The following is a 16,332-nucleotide window of genomic DNA, read 5'->3' as shown; positions in this document are numbered from 1 at the left end:
CACAGGTCCTGGAGACAAGACCAAGCCCGTACTTCGTCTTACCCTAAGTAAAACTCTTAAACCACCACCCAAATGTCACTCCCAAGCCCCACCTTTATGGAAGCCTGCCATAGCGCCGGTAGGCTAGTGCAGAAGCCTCCTGGCACCGCCCACCTCTTGCTTCCGCTCACCCTCATTGACAAATACCGCCCTGGGCGTGGCCCATCTTCAGCCCCGCCCCCGACGCGGCTTTACTTGGAGGACAGGTCCGCGCGCGCCCGCCCAGTTGCCGCCCGGCCTCAGAGTTGAGGACGCTGCTTCGATCTCCGCGGAAAGATGAACGGGACGCGGAACTGGTGTACCTTGGTGGACGTGCACCCGGAGAGCCAGACCGCGGTAGGTCGTCGCGCTCACCCGCCTGCCCGCTTCGGCACCGTGGCTTTCCAGTCGCGCCCCTCCCGAGCCTCTCGGAGCTAGCCGACGCCACCTGACGTCCGGCTCGGTGCGGGCAGCCGCGCGTCGTCCCGTGCGCTTTCTTCCTCTGCCCTGCGGCGGGCGGTGGGGTGGGAGGCGCGGCCCGAAACGCTGGCGGCCCCAGGGCTGAGGAGTACCTGTCCTTGGCAAGGACACTGCAGCCCCGGTGCGGGCTGCAGGCGTCCTGTGGGCAGCTAGACTGGGTCCTGGGAGACGCGCAGGGGACCGGATCCCTGCGTTGTTTCGGACGCTGTGCCGGCCCAGGCAGGTTAGGCTTTTCCGTGTTTTCCGGTGGCCTCAGAAGCCCTTCAAAGACTTTTACGATGCTTCAGGCGATCCTTTAACTAGAAAAGGGGACAGAGGGTGGAATCCTAGGGCTGGGAACTGAGAGGCGGGAGCGTGTGAGGGGCGGTAGGTTTCAGACAACTCCGGAATTGTTCCTAGATCCTATCTTTCGCCAAGAGGATGAGTAGAGCTTTCCGCTAGACGGTCACCTCTTTCGGATCTCGTTTTTTCTTGCTTTTCGGATCCCCAGCTTCCTTTCGGTCAACCAGTAGCTAACTGGATTATGCTTCCGTGTCCAGTTGCCAAGTCCGTGTATGAAGGGGATGCCTCAGAACCCGGGCAGAGGTGGAAACCCACCTGGAGAAGGGTTAGGGAGAGAGAGAGGGCGTTCTCCAGTGCAAGCCAGTTTGCCCTGCTCCCTTCAAGTCCTCCCCACCCCACCACACTCAGTTGACCGCATGATCTTTCTTCCTGCAGAGGAAAGATCGGTAATTTGATGCTGAATGTTTCTAGGCGTTGCTGGGTGATCCAAATACACCGTAGATCTGTGCTAATTAATTTATTTCCAAGGTGTTGTGGGAGAGTGAAATGAGAGCCAAGGTGATGGGGAGTTTGTGCACCCCCCCCCCACCTGATTCCTTTGCTTTTGCCTGTCTCAGCATGTCCCTGAGGCAAAGCTAACCCAGCTACAGCTGGATTATGGCTCTTCTTCAAAGAATAGGTGCTCATTTGAAGTTTAGAGCACATTGAAGTCGGTTCACTGTCCCCTTGACATCTTTGCTTAGAAATATGGATATTTCTTCCACATTACAAGTCTTGACACTGCCCAAACTGGAGCCTTTCCCCCTAGGTAAGAGATGCTGACCAAATGGAAAAACAAAACAACCCCCCCGCCCCCAACCAACCATATTTTATTGTCTCAGCCATAAGTCCTCCATGCTCTTGATGTTTTGGGATGGTTGATTCAGTTAAAGAATGTAGAATGAATGAGTGAAGGGTCAGAGACTTCCTTTTGCTTCTTTTTGATGTAGAAAAAAAGACCCACATCATATAGAAGAAAGACTTTTAAAACCTCAACACCAGCATCACAGAGGACATGTCACCTGTCCCTTGATACTTTTGTTTCTTGTTTGGTGGGACAGAAAGCAGAGATGGAAAATAGCAAGGAATTTGTTCTCAGGGATAAGTATGTTTAGATCTCACTGGAGAGAGGAGACAGGCTGGACGTGAGACTTATTTTACTCTAAAGTCAGGACTAAAACCCTTGCCTGGGTTTACTCCTGGAGACATTCCTGGGTTCTTGAGGACGAAGGGCAGACAGTAAACAATCAGTTAGTCAGGAGACAGGCTTCATCCTGGATTCCTCTCCTCTGAGCCAACCTGTAGATAGAATTTATGGCTCTGGACAGTCCTTGGGAACATGTAGTCATGTACTCATACCATTGAACAGTGCCCAGTGAGGGTGCAAAAGGTGTGAGTAAATAAATGAATCAACAGATGCCTGGTTTATGTGGTGCTGGGGATCGAACCCAGGACTTTGGGTGTGCCAGGCAAGCTTTCGGTCTAATTGAGCTGTATCCCAACCCGCCCTGAATCCACTCCCACCAGGAAAACACTGTAGCTACTGAGGTTTAAACCCTGGGGCCTCATGCCTCTCCTCCCCACTCTCAGCCCTCAGAATTTGGGAGTGTAGATGGTTAGAGTCAGAATCCTGGGACCATGTGTCCTCTGGGAACCATTTGTCTTTTAGTGCTTCACACACTGACGTGAAAGTACAGCTAGGACACTGTAGTGCTTCTATTGTGGGACAGTTATAAGGACAGCTTTATGAAACCGCAGACCATAGCCCACTAGTGGGTCTGAAATCAACACAGTGGGGCAGGAAGCTTTTGAGCTTTAGTCTGTTCCCAGCACTGTCCCCCACCTTTGTTTTTTGGGGGAGTGCTTTTCCTTAATCAAAAGTCTTTGTTCCTGTCACTAAGCAAACAAACAGAAACTAAGTTGAAAGGCTGGACATAATGGTAAAAGCCTTTAATCCCAGAACTTGGAAGGCAGAAGCAGATGGATATCTGAGTTCGAGGCCAGCTTGATCTACATAGTGAGTTTCAGGCCAGCCATTACTACGTGGTGAGACCTTGTCTCAAATCAAAAACCATATCGGAGGAGAAACAGCATAAAAAAAAAATAGAACTAATATCCCTGGAGTGTTGGTGAGGATAGTCTTTCTGACAGAAATTATGTATGTTTGATGGGATTAAAAGTGTAGACCACTGTGTCTGGCTGTAAAATGTATTTGAACATCAAAAATGTTTGTTTAAAAGTGACTTTGGTAAATTATATTGGCATATAAAGAATAAATCTCCAACTCATATTTACTAGACATTTCTAGCACTTTCCTTTGGTTATAGTAAACAGCAGAAAGTAACCTAGCTAGCTAAAGAGGAATTTATTTGAAGGACAGGAACAGTGCACAAACCAAGGGAGTCCTGGGAAGGACTGTGGGTGCTTCCTCCTGGGTGTTCTAGCCGTTTTAGGTCATTTTGCCATTCTGAGATTCCAGGGACAGGTAAATTATCCCTTAACTAGAATTCTCCTTAACTAGGATAGTTCCTTGATTGGCAGTGTGCTCCAGAGCAAACCCAGATGTCCCCAGGGGAGGGCCATGGAGGCTGTGTGTGAAAGAACACTTGTGCACATGCAGTCTCTGGCATGGGTGATCTCTGCCTGCCTTCCCCTCCCTCCCTTTGACTCTTTAAATGAAACAAATATATGTTAAAGGGATGGAGAGATGGCTCAGTACTTCAGAGTAGTTCAGAACTTGTAGGTCACTGGTTGCTCTTGCAGAGAGACCTTGATTTGATTCTCAGCACCACATAGTAGCTAACAACCACCCACAATTTCAGTTCCAGGAGACTAGGTGTCCTTTTCTAACCTTCATGGGCATCAGGTATGTGTGTGGTATACATATACACATGTAGGAAAGATACTCATACATATCAAATAAATAAATACATAAAACTTAAAGAATACTTGTACATAATTTATTTTTACTTTTTATGGTTAGTGTTTGGCATTTTAAGACAAGGTCTCATGTACCGTAAGATGACATTAAACTTCTGGTCCTCCTGTCTTCACCTCCTAAGTGCTTGGGCTTTAGCCACCACATCCTGCTCTTATACATGATTTAAAAAACAAAACTAATATCAGGGGTTTTTGGAAGAATATACTTGTTCTCTACTTTAAGTTCTGCTTTGTGGAAGTGGCCACTTCTTTAAAATTAGGATTAAAAGAAATTTTTTTTATGTACATTGCTGTTTTGCCTGCATGCATGTCTGTGTGAGGACGTTAGCTCCCCTGGAACTTGAATTATGGACAGTTGTGAGCTGCCATGTGGATAAGGGGAATTGCATTTGGGGCTCCTGCAAGAACAACCAGTGCTCCTAACCCCTGAGCATCTTTCCAGCCAGAAGTTAGCACTTTCAATTCTTACCTGTTTTGTCTGGTGCAAACCTTTTATTTTTCTAAATAAAGTGCTTTATTTTATTTAGAATGTTTATTTAGTAATGCTTTTCTTTTCTCTTTTGAAAATTACCACTGTTTATTAACTTGGGGTCAGGAGTATGAATGCTCCATAGACATCCATGGGGTCAGGAGATGTGTCAGGAAAGCCTGTTCTCTCCTACCATGTGGGGCTTGTGAGGTTTGACATCAGACATCTTTTCCTCTCCTTCTTCCCCTCCCCTTTTCCTCAGTTCTTATAGGGAGGCTGGCCTCAAACCCAGTGTTGATGTTCTTAAACTTCTGTTCTTCCTGCCTTCACCTCCTGAATGCTAAGGTTACAATCATATGGCAACATGACTTATTTATGTGGTGTTGGGGGTCAAAACCAGGACTTTGGGCTTGCCAGGCAATCTTTTTTCCTAGTTGATCTGTACCCCAGCCCAAACCACCCCAACTCCCCACCAGAAAAACACTGGAGGTACAGAGCATTGAACCTGGGGCCTCACGCATGCTAAGCAAGGTTCTGCTGCAGAGCTGTTGTGCCTCCTGTTTTTGTTGTTTTTGTTAGTTTTAGACATCTTCTATTGAAGGAATTATGGGGAGGTGAATATTCCCATTTTCTTAGAGACTGCTTTCTCGTGATTGCAGTACAGTCATGATTTTTAGTTAACCGGTGCTTTCTGTTAATAGCATGGCTCTGGGGCTGTCCAGTTGCTGGCCTGGCATGCACAAGATCCCAGTATTATACAGACGGGGTGTAGTGGCACATGCCTGTAATCTCAGAAGTCAGGAGATTAGTCAGGAAGACCAGAAGTAGGTCATCCTTGGTACATAGATAGTTCAAGGCCAGCCCGGGATACTTGAGAACTTGTCATAAACAAATAAATAAGTTTAAAAAAAAAAAAGTAACATAACTGTGACTAAGTGCTTTGCCAGAGTACTTCGGTAATTAATTTCTTCATTCTCAGTTTCCTCATATGTAAGAGAATAATCATGCCTTCTCATAAGATCATTATGGGGATTAAGCAAGACAGAATATATGGAACACTAAACCCAGTGCTTGGCACGTGGTTAAGTGCTCAGATGTGAGTGAGCTTCATTTTCTGTTTGCTGCTGGTGTGGACTGGATTGTCTTAACTGCACCTGGGCACCCAGCGTGTGTGTGGGGTGTGTGTGTGTGTGTGTGTGTGTGTACATGAACACGTCAGAATTCCTTTCTCAGTCTCTGACAATCTGTACTCTGGTTATCATCATGCTTGTATAGCAAGCACTTTACCTTTGACCCATGTCCACCTCCCCCACCCTATCCCCTTTTTGACACAGGGTTTCACACTGTACCCAGGTTGGCCTAGAACTCATGTAGCCCAGAATGGCTTTAGATTTGCTGTGACCTTCCTGCCTCAGTGTCTAAAGTGCTATGATTACTCCTCCTCATATTGGCATTTGCTTATTCTTATCTGTTCCTTTCCCCTTTCTTTGACAGAACAGGTCCTCTGCCGCTGTAGAGTGGGAAGAGTAACAGGGGTCCCTGGAGAGACCCAGGATGGAGAGCTGACCGACCTTTGCTAGTCAACAGGGCTGGGCTTTCTCAGTGATCCTGAAGATTAATGGGTCCTTTTCCTCCTCTTTCTTTTTCTTGTGGCCAAGGCAGCTGGTGTACTCTGGGCTCTCTGGGTGATTTGGTAGTACCCTTCCTTATATACTACACTTTTCTTTCTAATTCTTCCTCCTTTCCTTCTTTCCTCCCTCCCTCCCTGCCTCCCTTCCTTCCTCCCTTTCTTCCTTTCTTCTTTCCTTCTTTTCTTTCTTTTTTCTTGTTTTGAGACAGGATCTCTTTATAGCCTGTCCTAGAACTTGCTATGTAGATCAGGCTGCACTTGACCGCACAAGAGACCTTCTGTCTATACCTCCCAAGTACTGAGGTTAAAGGAAATACAGTTTTGTATTTGAATTTCTTTGTTTGGTTTTGGTTTTGCTGTTGTTTTTTTTCTTGGCAAAACTGGGTAGGTTTGGAATTTGTTTTATCTGCTGTAGTCTGAGCCTTTGTCCTAACTGTAGAGCAGATGCTTCCTGTAAGACTTCAAAAGCTGAAGTAGTTTATGCCTGAGTCGACTTTTTCTTAGTTAAAAATTAGGCTGTAAGGAGCTAAAGAGATGGCTTAGTAGTTAAGAGGATGTTATTCTTGTAGAGGATCTGGGTTTGATTCTCAGCACCCACACAGCAGCTCACAAACATCTGTAATTCCCATTCCAGGGGATCTGGTAACTTATTCCGGCCTCTGAGGGTACCAGGCACTTGTATTACACAGATATATATGTAGGTTAAATACTCGTGTACTTGAAACAAAGATAAATATTTTAAAAATTGGGATGTGACTTATTGGAAGCCCACCATGAATTTCAACCACTTTATAAGCTTTATTAAGACTATTATGCCACATTATTCAACAGTTCAAGGTATATAATTCTGTATTTTTCAGTGTATTCAGAGATACATGGTCATCACTGATCAATTTTAGAGCCCTTTGCCCACTTCATAAAGAAGTCTTCATCCATTGACAATTGCTCCCGTTCCCTCCAGTCTACCTTGTCTATAACTTACATCTTCGTATTTACATTTCACAGAAGTGGAGTCACGCAGACTGTGGCCCTGACTGGCTGCTGTAAAGGGACACACACGTCTGACCTGTGGCAGTTCTCCCTTCATTTTGATGGTTTTTGGTTTTAGTTTTTCAAGATAGGGTTTCTCTGTGTAATAGCCCTGACTGTCCTGGAATTCGCTCTGTAGACCAGACTGGCCTCAAACTCAGAACTGACCCCCAAGTGTTGGCCCCACCACGGCCCAGCCTCCATTGGTTTTTAGAGCTGAATGATATTCCATATTTAACTCTGTTGTCATAGATATATGTTCATTGTGTGGTCACTGATGGACCTCTCTGACTGTTGTGAACGTCCTTGTTGGGAAGTGTTATAAGTTTATGTAAGTTTATGTTTCCTTTTTACTTGGGAGTGAAATACCTGGGAATGAAATTGAGTATTCTGATTTTCAAAGAGGATTGAGGGGCTGGGGACATAACCTTGTTGTTCAGAGTGCTCGCCTGTCATACACGAAGGTCTTGGGTTCATTTCCCTGAACTACATAAACCCTGCAGGGCTCCCTGCCACCGGGGAGGTGGAGGCAGGGAGATCAGAAGTTTATCCTTGGCTGCAAAGGGAATTTGAAGCCAGCCCAAGATACACACACGTTAAGAGTGCTCTGTGGTCAGTGGTGCTTACTCCAATGGGCTGAAATCTCAAGTGACGGAAGTCCTGCCTCCGTGACACCTGGGTGGGGAAGAAACTCTTGGGTGGAGGAATCTTTCAGGTTTGGAGACTATTGTTCCAGTTCCTGTGCATGCCCCAGACTCTTGCAGTCAGTTTCTCTTCACACCATCGCCCCTGCCCTTTTTATTGCCAGCTCTGACTGTTCAGTGAGGTCTCCAACCCTGCCAGGAATTTGGGGAGAGCTTGGCTTTCTTGCCTGGTGAGGGAAGGGAGGGCATGAGGGAGGAGGATTATTTAACCATCAGGCATGTGGCACTAACATTGCCCATATTTCTCCGGGGTGGAGGGAGGCGTGCACCGGATAGTTTCGGTCCCAGGGCCTGTGCTTAGATCGGGTGGGACGAGCCTCCCCGCCTGCTCCTAATTATGGCATGTGCCTCTTTGGGTCATGGTGCAGTCTTGTGAAACACTTGTTTCTTAAGGGTGGGCAGGCTTAGTGGGGGAGTGGATGTGTGCCAGGAAGGCTGTTGGCCCAGATTTAAGCCTGGGCAGCAGAGGCAGGAAGAGAGGAAACTCTAGAGTGGATAGAGTAGGGTGGAGATGATAAATGGAAGAAGAGTGTGAGAGCAGGAAAACCAAATCATAAAACAGGTTGAGAACTTTCAACCCTTGGTGGTAGCTTGTCTGGAGGGGTTTTCCCTTCCTCCATCCCTGCTGGGCTTGAGGCAGGTAACCTGGAGGGAGACTGGGTCAGCAGCAGGTAGCTTTTCTGAGCTGGGGTTGGGGAGTCCACCCCTTTCAGTGTGCATACTCTCCCTGCCAGGTTCCAGTGTAGGGCTCCGGATTATGAGAAACGGCTGTGCCATCTAGGGCATTGATCCAAGTTCTCATTTTATTTCCCCTGTTGTGCTTGTTCTGCCCGTGCTGTGGGTAGGGCCAGAGTAAAGGTAAACTCCTTTCCTGTTTTGTTGGGTTAGCTGTGAGAAGGAAGAAAGAGAGGGATTCTTTGTCTCCTGAAGGACCCAGCACAGCAAGCCTGCTTGCCCAGTGAACTGGGAGCCTTCCCTAGGGAGTGTGAGCACCTAGCCATCTCATTCCACCCTGTCCTCTTCTGTGACTTCATGGGGCTTCCCTCATGCCGGCCTCTCAGGAGCCAGTGTTAGGAGAAGGTCGCCAGTCTCAGATTTCAGGTGAACATAAGCTGGACAAGCCATGAACAGGGAAGGTGACTCAAAGGTTTTCAGAAACTGTCTATCTCTCTTCCCTTTTGACCTGGACCTCCTCACCCCCAGTATTAGTGGCTCCCTAGAAGCCTGGATAGTGGGTTCTAGAGAAACAGGCTGTTCCCATGGATCTTTCCCATTCAGTAAGCCTGTGGTGTGAGAACCCCTGGGGGCCCACTGTTTATCTCCTTGGGGCCTCCCTATTTATCTCCTATCACCTCTTTCTGAGCCTCTTGATCTATTAAGCCCTTAGCTATGTGTTTACCCCTCCCTGCTTTGAGGAATGAGTCACTGCTGGTGTGTTTGAACAGAGTGGAGAGGCTGCTGTAATTGGAGGTGGCTGGGCTTCTCCAGAGAGTGTTTATGAGGTTAGAGGCCTGCTCACCTTGTGATTAGTGCTGTTCTGCTGTTCTTTTTCCCTTAGACAAGACTCCACTTCCCATGTAGCCTTGCAGAGGCTCCAGTAGGGGCAATCCTGTCAAGTACTTTGGGGTGTTCTAAAATTTTCCTTCCTTCCTTCCTTCCTTCCTTCCTTCCTTCCTTCCTTCCTTCCTTCCTTCCTTTTTTTCCTACTGAGCACAGCCCCGGGGTCACTCTAGCTCCAGAGGACAGCTGGTCTCACCAAGCAGACCGGAGCCCTAGGTTTTTCATCTTTGGCAATGTTTTAGGGTTGTGGGGTAGGGGCTTTGTAGCATCCTCAGAGAGCCCTGGACTTTTCTTCAGGACCACTTTGACATTTTGTTAGATGCCTTCCTTCCTTGAGCTTCTTGGGTATAGTGCAGCTGCCATACTTTTGTGGGTTATTGAGTACTTTCACACCATCCTTACACACCTCCTACTCTGCCCCAAACTGAGCAGGGTATCTTTGTTTAAAATATCACAGAAGGGGCTGGGGAGATGGCTCAGTCAGTAAAGTACTTGCTGGGCAAGCTGAGGACCTGGGTTCTATCCCAAGAAAAAAACCATGTGTATAAAAACCAGGCATGGTAGCAAAGCGTTTGAACTCCCGATGCTGGGAGGTGGAGACAGGGGCATCTCTAGGCTTTACTGGTTAGCCTGTCTAGCCAACTCTGTGAACTACAGGTCAAGGAGAGACCTGTCCAGAAAGAACAATGTAGATGGCTACCAAGGAATAACAGCTGAGTTGGTCTTTAGCCTACACATGCAAGCACACCGTGGGCATGTTCACCTACATGAACGTACACACAGACTGCACACATGCAAACCCAAAACCTTGGGAATCTAGGGAACAAAAGGCCCTTCGTACTCCTCCCCACTCTTTCTTTCCCTTGCCCACCTTTGCTGTTCTTCCTTACTTTGTAGGGTCTCATAGTCCAAGCTAACCTAAAACTTGCTGTGTAGCCAGGATGACCTTAACTTCTGATCCTTCCCCAACCGTGCGTGCGTGTGTGCCTGCAGTGGCATCTTGGTTAGGAGCCCAGATTGGAGCCACAGGTCTTAGGGTTAAATCCTGGCTCTGTCTCTGATGAGCTGCTTGTTGAAGACTTTTAACTTCTGAACCTGTTTTTAAAATTGGAATGTTGGTACCTACTATATGAAATTGTTAGGATTAAGTGAGTTAGCACATGCAAAGTCCTTGGAACAAAGACCAGCAGGGTCCCACATGTAGTAATTGCTGGTGTAGGAGTCGGCAATTACTGTGTATTTCTGTACTTACGTAAATGAAAAGCCATGTTTTGTGAGTGTCTAATTTTTTTTTCTTTTCTTTCTTTTTTTTAAGTTTATGAGCCCAAGCCCCTTTGAACTTGCCGTGTTTTCCAGGCTGGCTTCAAACTCTTATAAGTCAGTCTTTCAGGATTGGGGTCACAAATACGGCCCTTTTTAAAAATATATATATATTTATTATTTATACAGCATTCTGCCTGCCTGTGTGCCTGCTCATCGGAAGAGGGCACCAGATCTCCCTATAGATGGTTGTGAGCCACACAGTGTGGTTGCTGGGAATAGAAGTCAGGACCTTTGGAAGAACAGGCAGTGTTCTTAACCTCTGAGCCATTTCTCCAGCCCAAAGACTTTTTTGTTTGTTTAATGCATATGAGTGCTCTGCTTTCTTGGACACCAGAAGGGGGAGTCAAATTCCATTACAGACAGTTTTGAACCACCATGTGGGTGCTGGGAATTGAACCTAGGACCTCTGGAAGACCAGCCAGTGCTCTTAACCACTAAACCATCTCTCTAGCCCAAATATGGCCTTAAAAAAGAAACCATTTATTTATTTATTATATATACAATATTCTGTCTGCATGTATACCTTCACACCAAACAAGGGTACCAGATCTCACTATAGATGGTTATGAACCACCATGTGGTTGCTGGGAATTAAACTCAGGACCTCTGGAAGAGCAGCAGTGCTCTTAACCTCTGAGCCATCTCTCTAGTCCCCAAATATGGCCTTTTTGTGGTTTAAATCTTTCTAAAATTTTTATTTTATGTATATGGGTGTTTTGCCTATATGTGACTGTGTACCAGTGCTCATGTACTTGCAGTGTTCATGGAGGCCAGAAGAGGGTATCTGATACCCTGGAAGTGGGGTGATAGAAAATTCTAAGCCACCATGTGGGTGCTAGGAGCTGAGCCAGCTCTTCGGCAAGAGCAGCCAGTGCTCTCACCCTATCTCTTAAGCTGTCCTCCAGCCCTCTCCTCACTTGTGTTTTAAGTCTCGCTATGCAGCCAGCCAGCCCTGAGCTCTCTGCTTGTCTGTATTGCAGCCGTGCCCACCCAGGTGGAGCGTCCTTCACGTTCCTATGGGCCATTTGTATTTTTTCTTAGGATTGCCTGTTTTTGGATGTTGCTGATCTTTTTTTTATGATATTCCTCAGCCAACTCTGCTGGCTTTGTCTAGTGTTCCTGACTGTTTTCTCTAAATGAAAGGGCCTTGGTGGTGCAAACCTTTAATCCCAGCACTTGGGAGGCAGAGGCAGGTGGATCTCTTAGGTCAAGGACAGCCAGGGCTCAACAGAGACACCCTGTCTCCAAACAAACAAACAACAACAACAAAACCCCTCTATTTTTCTTAAAAGAAAGGGAATCAGGATGACACCCTGCTGGATCACCTGAATTCATTCTGTCTTCAGAGCCGGTCACTGCTAAACAAACTGTCCGTGTGTTTAAGAATCTGTGAGAGAAGAGGAGGAAAGGTTGTAAAGGAGCCAAGCATGCTGGTGCAGGTTAAGCACAGCACTCAGGAGAGGGAGGAAGGCATATCTCTCTGAGACTTTGGTGACAGTCTGGACTGTGTACAAGCTCAAGCCCAGCCCAGGTTACACAGTGAGATTATTGCCTTGAAACAACAAAAAAACGAGAAACAAACGGTTATAAAAGAGCAGTCAAGTGCTTGCAGGTCAGGTGTGGCAGTTATAGGGAGGAAGTTGCAGCTTCTGGATGGGTACAGGTAAAGGAGTACTCACGCTGAGCTACTTTATTGTTGAATTCCGTGTGTGTGTGTGCGCTAGTTCTTTGAGGATTTTGTATGATGTGTTTTGATTATATTCACCCCTTTCCCCTGATCCCCCCAGATGCAACCCTCTTCCCTACTCGTCCGACTCTATGCTCCTCCCTTTCTTTGTAAATCCTGTCTTTGGGTTTTATTGCTCTGAAGAGACCTCATGATCACGGCAGCTTTTAAGCATTATTTTTATTTTATGTGAATTGGTGTTTTGACTGCATGTCTGTCTGTGTGAGGGTGTCAGATCCCCTGGAACTGGAGTTAGAGATAGTTGTGCGCTGCCATGTGACTGCTGAGAATTGAACCCTGGGTCCTCTGGAAGAGCCGACATTGCTCTTAACTGCTGAGCCAGCCTCTCTTCCCCACTTGCGTGCCCCTCCCCCAGCCGAATGATCCTAATTAATGCTGACTGCTGCCTGGTAGATAGCTGCCTGATCTTGTTGCCTCGATCTTTCCTGTGGAGGCAGCCACAGCTGCAAGTAAGTTCCTGAGCACAGAGGCAGAGCCTGTCCTGAAGACAGCATTTCACAGAGCTCCTCCCCACCTTCTGGTGCTTACATTCTTTTTGCTGCCTCTTCCACGGTTATTTTAAATTTGTATTTTATTTTTATTTATTTGTTTTAGTTTTTGAGACGAGGCCTTACTATACTGTCTTGGATGGCCTGGAACTTGCTATGTGGATTAGGCTGGCTTTACACCCACAGAGAAAAAAAAGAGAGAGAGAGAGAAAAGAGAAGAACAAAAGAGGAGAGAGAGAGAGAGAAACCTCACAGAGATTTGTTTGCCTGTGCTTCCTGGGTGCTGCATTAAAGCTGTGTACCAGTCCAGAAAAGACGGCTGTGTAGTTAGGAGCACTGGGTGCTCTTCTGGAGGACCTCGGTTTGATTCCCAGCATGCACGTAGTAGCTTCCAATTGTCTGTAATTACAGCTCTAGAGGATCTGATGCCCTCTTCTAGCCTCTTTGGGTCACTGTATATGTATACATGTGTTCAATATGTATATGTGTATTCATTTACATACATTCAAAACACTCATACACATTAAATTTTAAAAAGCCATTAAAAATAAAAATTTAAAGGCATGTGCCACTACAGCCAACCAGCTCATTAATTAATTAATTAATTAATTAATTAATTAATGTATATGAATGCTCTGTCTGCTTGTATGCCTGCATGCCAGAAGAGGGCATAAGATCCCAGTGTGGGTGGTTGTGAACCACCCATGTGATTAGTGGGAATTGAACTCAGGACCTCTGGAAGAGCAGCCAATGCTCTTAACCACCGAACCATCTCTATACCCCCTAATTTTATTTTGTAAAGACAAGGTCTTTATAGCCCACGCTGGCCTTGGACTTACTGTGTGGTCGAGGATGACCTTGAAGTTCTGATTTCCTGTTTCTGCCTCCCAGGTGCTAGGGTTACAGGTGTGCACCATTACACCTGGTTTACATGGTGCTGGGATCAAACCCAGGGCCTAGTGCATGGTAGGCAAGCATTGTACCAGCTGAGAGTTACATCCCAACCTTCAAGTTGAGCCTAAAGGCTGAGTAGGAAAACTCTCCAAGGACGTGGGAGTGGGGTGGGGAGGTGGGGTGTGGAGCTGCAACTGTTCCAAATGCTATTCCTTTCCTGCAAGGAAGATGTACTTATTTTATATCATGGGTATGAGTGTTTTGTCTGCATTTATATATGTATGTGCACCATATTTTGGGGGCCAAATGCCCGTGGAGGCCAGAAGAAGGTGTTGAACCCCTAGAACTGGAGTTACAGATGATTGTGAGCTGCCATGTGGATGCTAAGAACCAAACCTGAGTTCTCTGGAAGAGCAGCCAGTGATTTCAACCACTGAAGCATCTCTCCAGCCCCAATATTTTCTTAAAAACAACAACAACAAAAATCTGCTTTATTATTTGTGTGTGTGTGTGTGTGTGTGTGTGTGTGTGTGACAGAGGACAGCTTTGTAGTGTTGCTTCTCTCCCTACTCCGATGAGCCATCTTGTGGACCCACAGATGTTTTCTAAACTCACATTTCTGAAATGTGTGTGTTTGTGTGTGTGTGTGTGTGTGTGTGTGTTTGAGACAGAGACAGAAGGAGAGACACAGAGAGGATAAACTGACACAGAGAGGATAAACTGCATAGGGGTTTATTTGAATAATAATTTATCTATGAAATGGAATATTAGTGACCATTAAAAGTAGTTTTGGCTGAGCAACAGGATCACAAGTTCAAAGCCAAGCTGGGCCACCAAGTGAGATCCTGTCTTGAAAAATAGAAAGGATGCTCTATACCTATTACTCAGTTTCAAATTCCAGGACACTGTATTGCAAGGTGTTGACGTGGAAACTAATTGATTGAGTTTTCTGGTCACCGCAAGAATCCCTCCCATTGCTGCCTCAGAGTCATGCCTGTCCTCCTATCCCCACCCTCCCATTAGCTCCCAGCAATCTTTAATCTCCCCTTCCTTCCTTCCTTCCTTCCTTCCTTCCTTCCTTCCTTCCTTCCTTCCTTCCTTCCTTCCTTCCTCCCTCCCTCCCTCCCTCCCTCCCTTCCTCCCTCCCTCCCTTCTTCTTTCCTTTCTTTCTTCCCACTTATTTTGTGCTGAATTTTTCTTCTGTGTAACCTCCTCTTCCAGCTTAGAAACAGTTTGTTCCTTTTCAGCGAAGGGTCACTACCATGTGGCAGGGGTGCTCATGTATGGCTACTGTGATCCTGAGTTCTGACAGTAGGCACTTTGTTCAGTGACTGGAGAATCCACCACTAAACCTTCAAGCTGAGCATTCCTTCCTACACTTTTAAGCATGCGCAACACAAATTCAGCAGTGTTTTTAGCCACTGAGGCTCCTCAGCCCCTCTGTTTGGCCGGGGCCCATCTACTGACTCCAGCAGTATAATGGCTGTCATAGTGGCACACGCTGCTTCTTTAAGGTGCTGTCTTTCAGATACTTTATGGTTTTCCATGGCTTTTGGATATGCAAACCATGGACAGCCTGAACAATTTCATAGTGTTCTTAAAGTAAATACAAAGGTTTAAACCGCTTGATCTGTGTGACGTTGTAGGGTTTTCTGGGTCAAGAGCATAGTGAACAGTTTCACAGGTCACCTCCGGCTGCTCACAGGAAGAGGATGTCTCCATTTCTTTACTCATTCAAGAATACTACATAAGTAGAGTTGTGTGGAATCTACCTTCTTATTGGCTTTTTTCCTACTTTTCCTCTTGAGGTTGCTAGTACATGTATCACTATTTGTCTCTTTTCATTGCTGAGTAATGTTAAAATAATAGATTTACAAATTTAACAGTTCACAGGGCTAAAGAGTCAGATGGCTCAGCAGTTAGAGTACCCGGCTGTTCTTCCAGAGGACCTGGGTTTGACTTCTGCCACACACAGGGCGGCCCACAATCACCTGTAACTCCAGTTCTAGGGGATTCCTTGGTCATCATGCATGCACATGGTAAACAGATGTGGGGGCAGGCAGAACACCCATACACATAACTAAACTTTAAAAAATTCCACAAAGTTTAGTTATTTGTCTGTTGAAGGCAAACTGTTTGGAGTGGGGCGGTACTAGAGACACGACCCAAAGCCTCGAGCGTGGCAGATCTTCAGAGTTTTTTGTTTTGTTTTATTTTGTTTTTTGCCTTTTTATTTTAAGATACAGTCTTGGTGTACCCAGAGTTGGCCTTGAACTTGAGAACTTGTGTAAGTCTGTTAACATATGTGCCACGGTGTATGTAAGCACAGAGAGCAGCTTGCAGAGTGGTTTCTTTGCTTCTATCATGCGAGTCCTGGGATGGAATTCAGTCCTGGCTTGGCAGCAAGCACCTTTTACCCCTGAGACATCTCCCTGACTCTGTTCCAATTTTGGTATATGTCTGTGAACACGTGCAGTATTTAAGTAATTCTGGTAAATGTGTAGTAGTATTTAGTGTGATTTTGATTTACATGTGGTTAATATTAATGATGTTGAATATATTTTTAAGTGTCCAAACCGTAACAAAATATTAGAAAATAGACTATCTTTGTGAAAGATACTGGTCAGTATTTGTGTGTGTATGTGTGTAAGATCTTGTCTGGCATGTTCAAGGCTTTGGGTTGTGTATCCACACACATGCACATCTCTTTCTCTCTTTTACTGGGTTGT

General features: G+C 46.0%; 1 protein-coding gene across 2 annotated transcripts in view; it reads left to right on the top strand.

Moving 5' to 3' along the window:
* Nucleotides 1-220: 220 nt before the first annotated feature.
* Nucleotides 221-16,332, top strand: part of Tuft1 (tuftelin 1) — a 39,962-nt gene continuing 23,850 nt past the window's right edge. Inside the window, exon 1 of one of the 2 annotated variants that reach the window (XM_021648105.2) lies at nucleotides 221-375. In XM_021648105.2, coding sequence (XP_021503780.1) covers nucleotides 316-375 — 60 coding nt within the window. In that variant the 5' untranslated portion in view covers nucleotides 221-315. The remainder of the gene's footprint in view (nucleotides 376-16,332) is intronic. The other variant, XM_021648106.2, reaches the window with a different exon arrangement.

The sequence above is a fragment of the Meriones unguiculatus genome, chromosome 10 (assembly GCF_030254825.1).
Source record: "Meriones unguiculatus strain TT.TT164.6M chromosome 10, Bangor_MerUng_6.1, whole genome shotgun sequence".
NCBI lineage: Eukaryota > Metazoa > Chordata > Mammalia > Rodentia > Muridae > Meriones > Meriones unguiculatus.
This window is presented reverse-complemented; position numbering and strand designations above follow the sequence as displayed.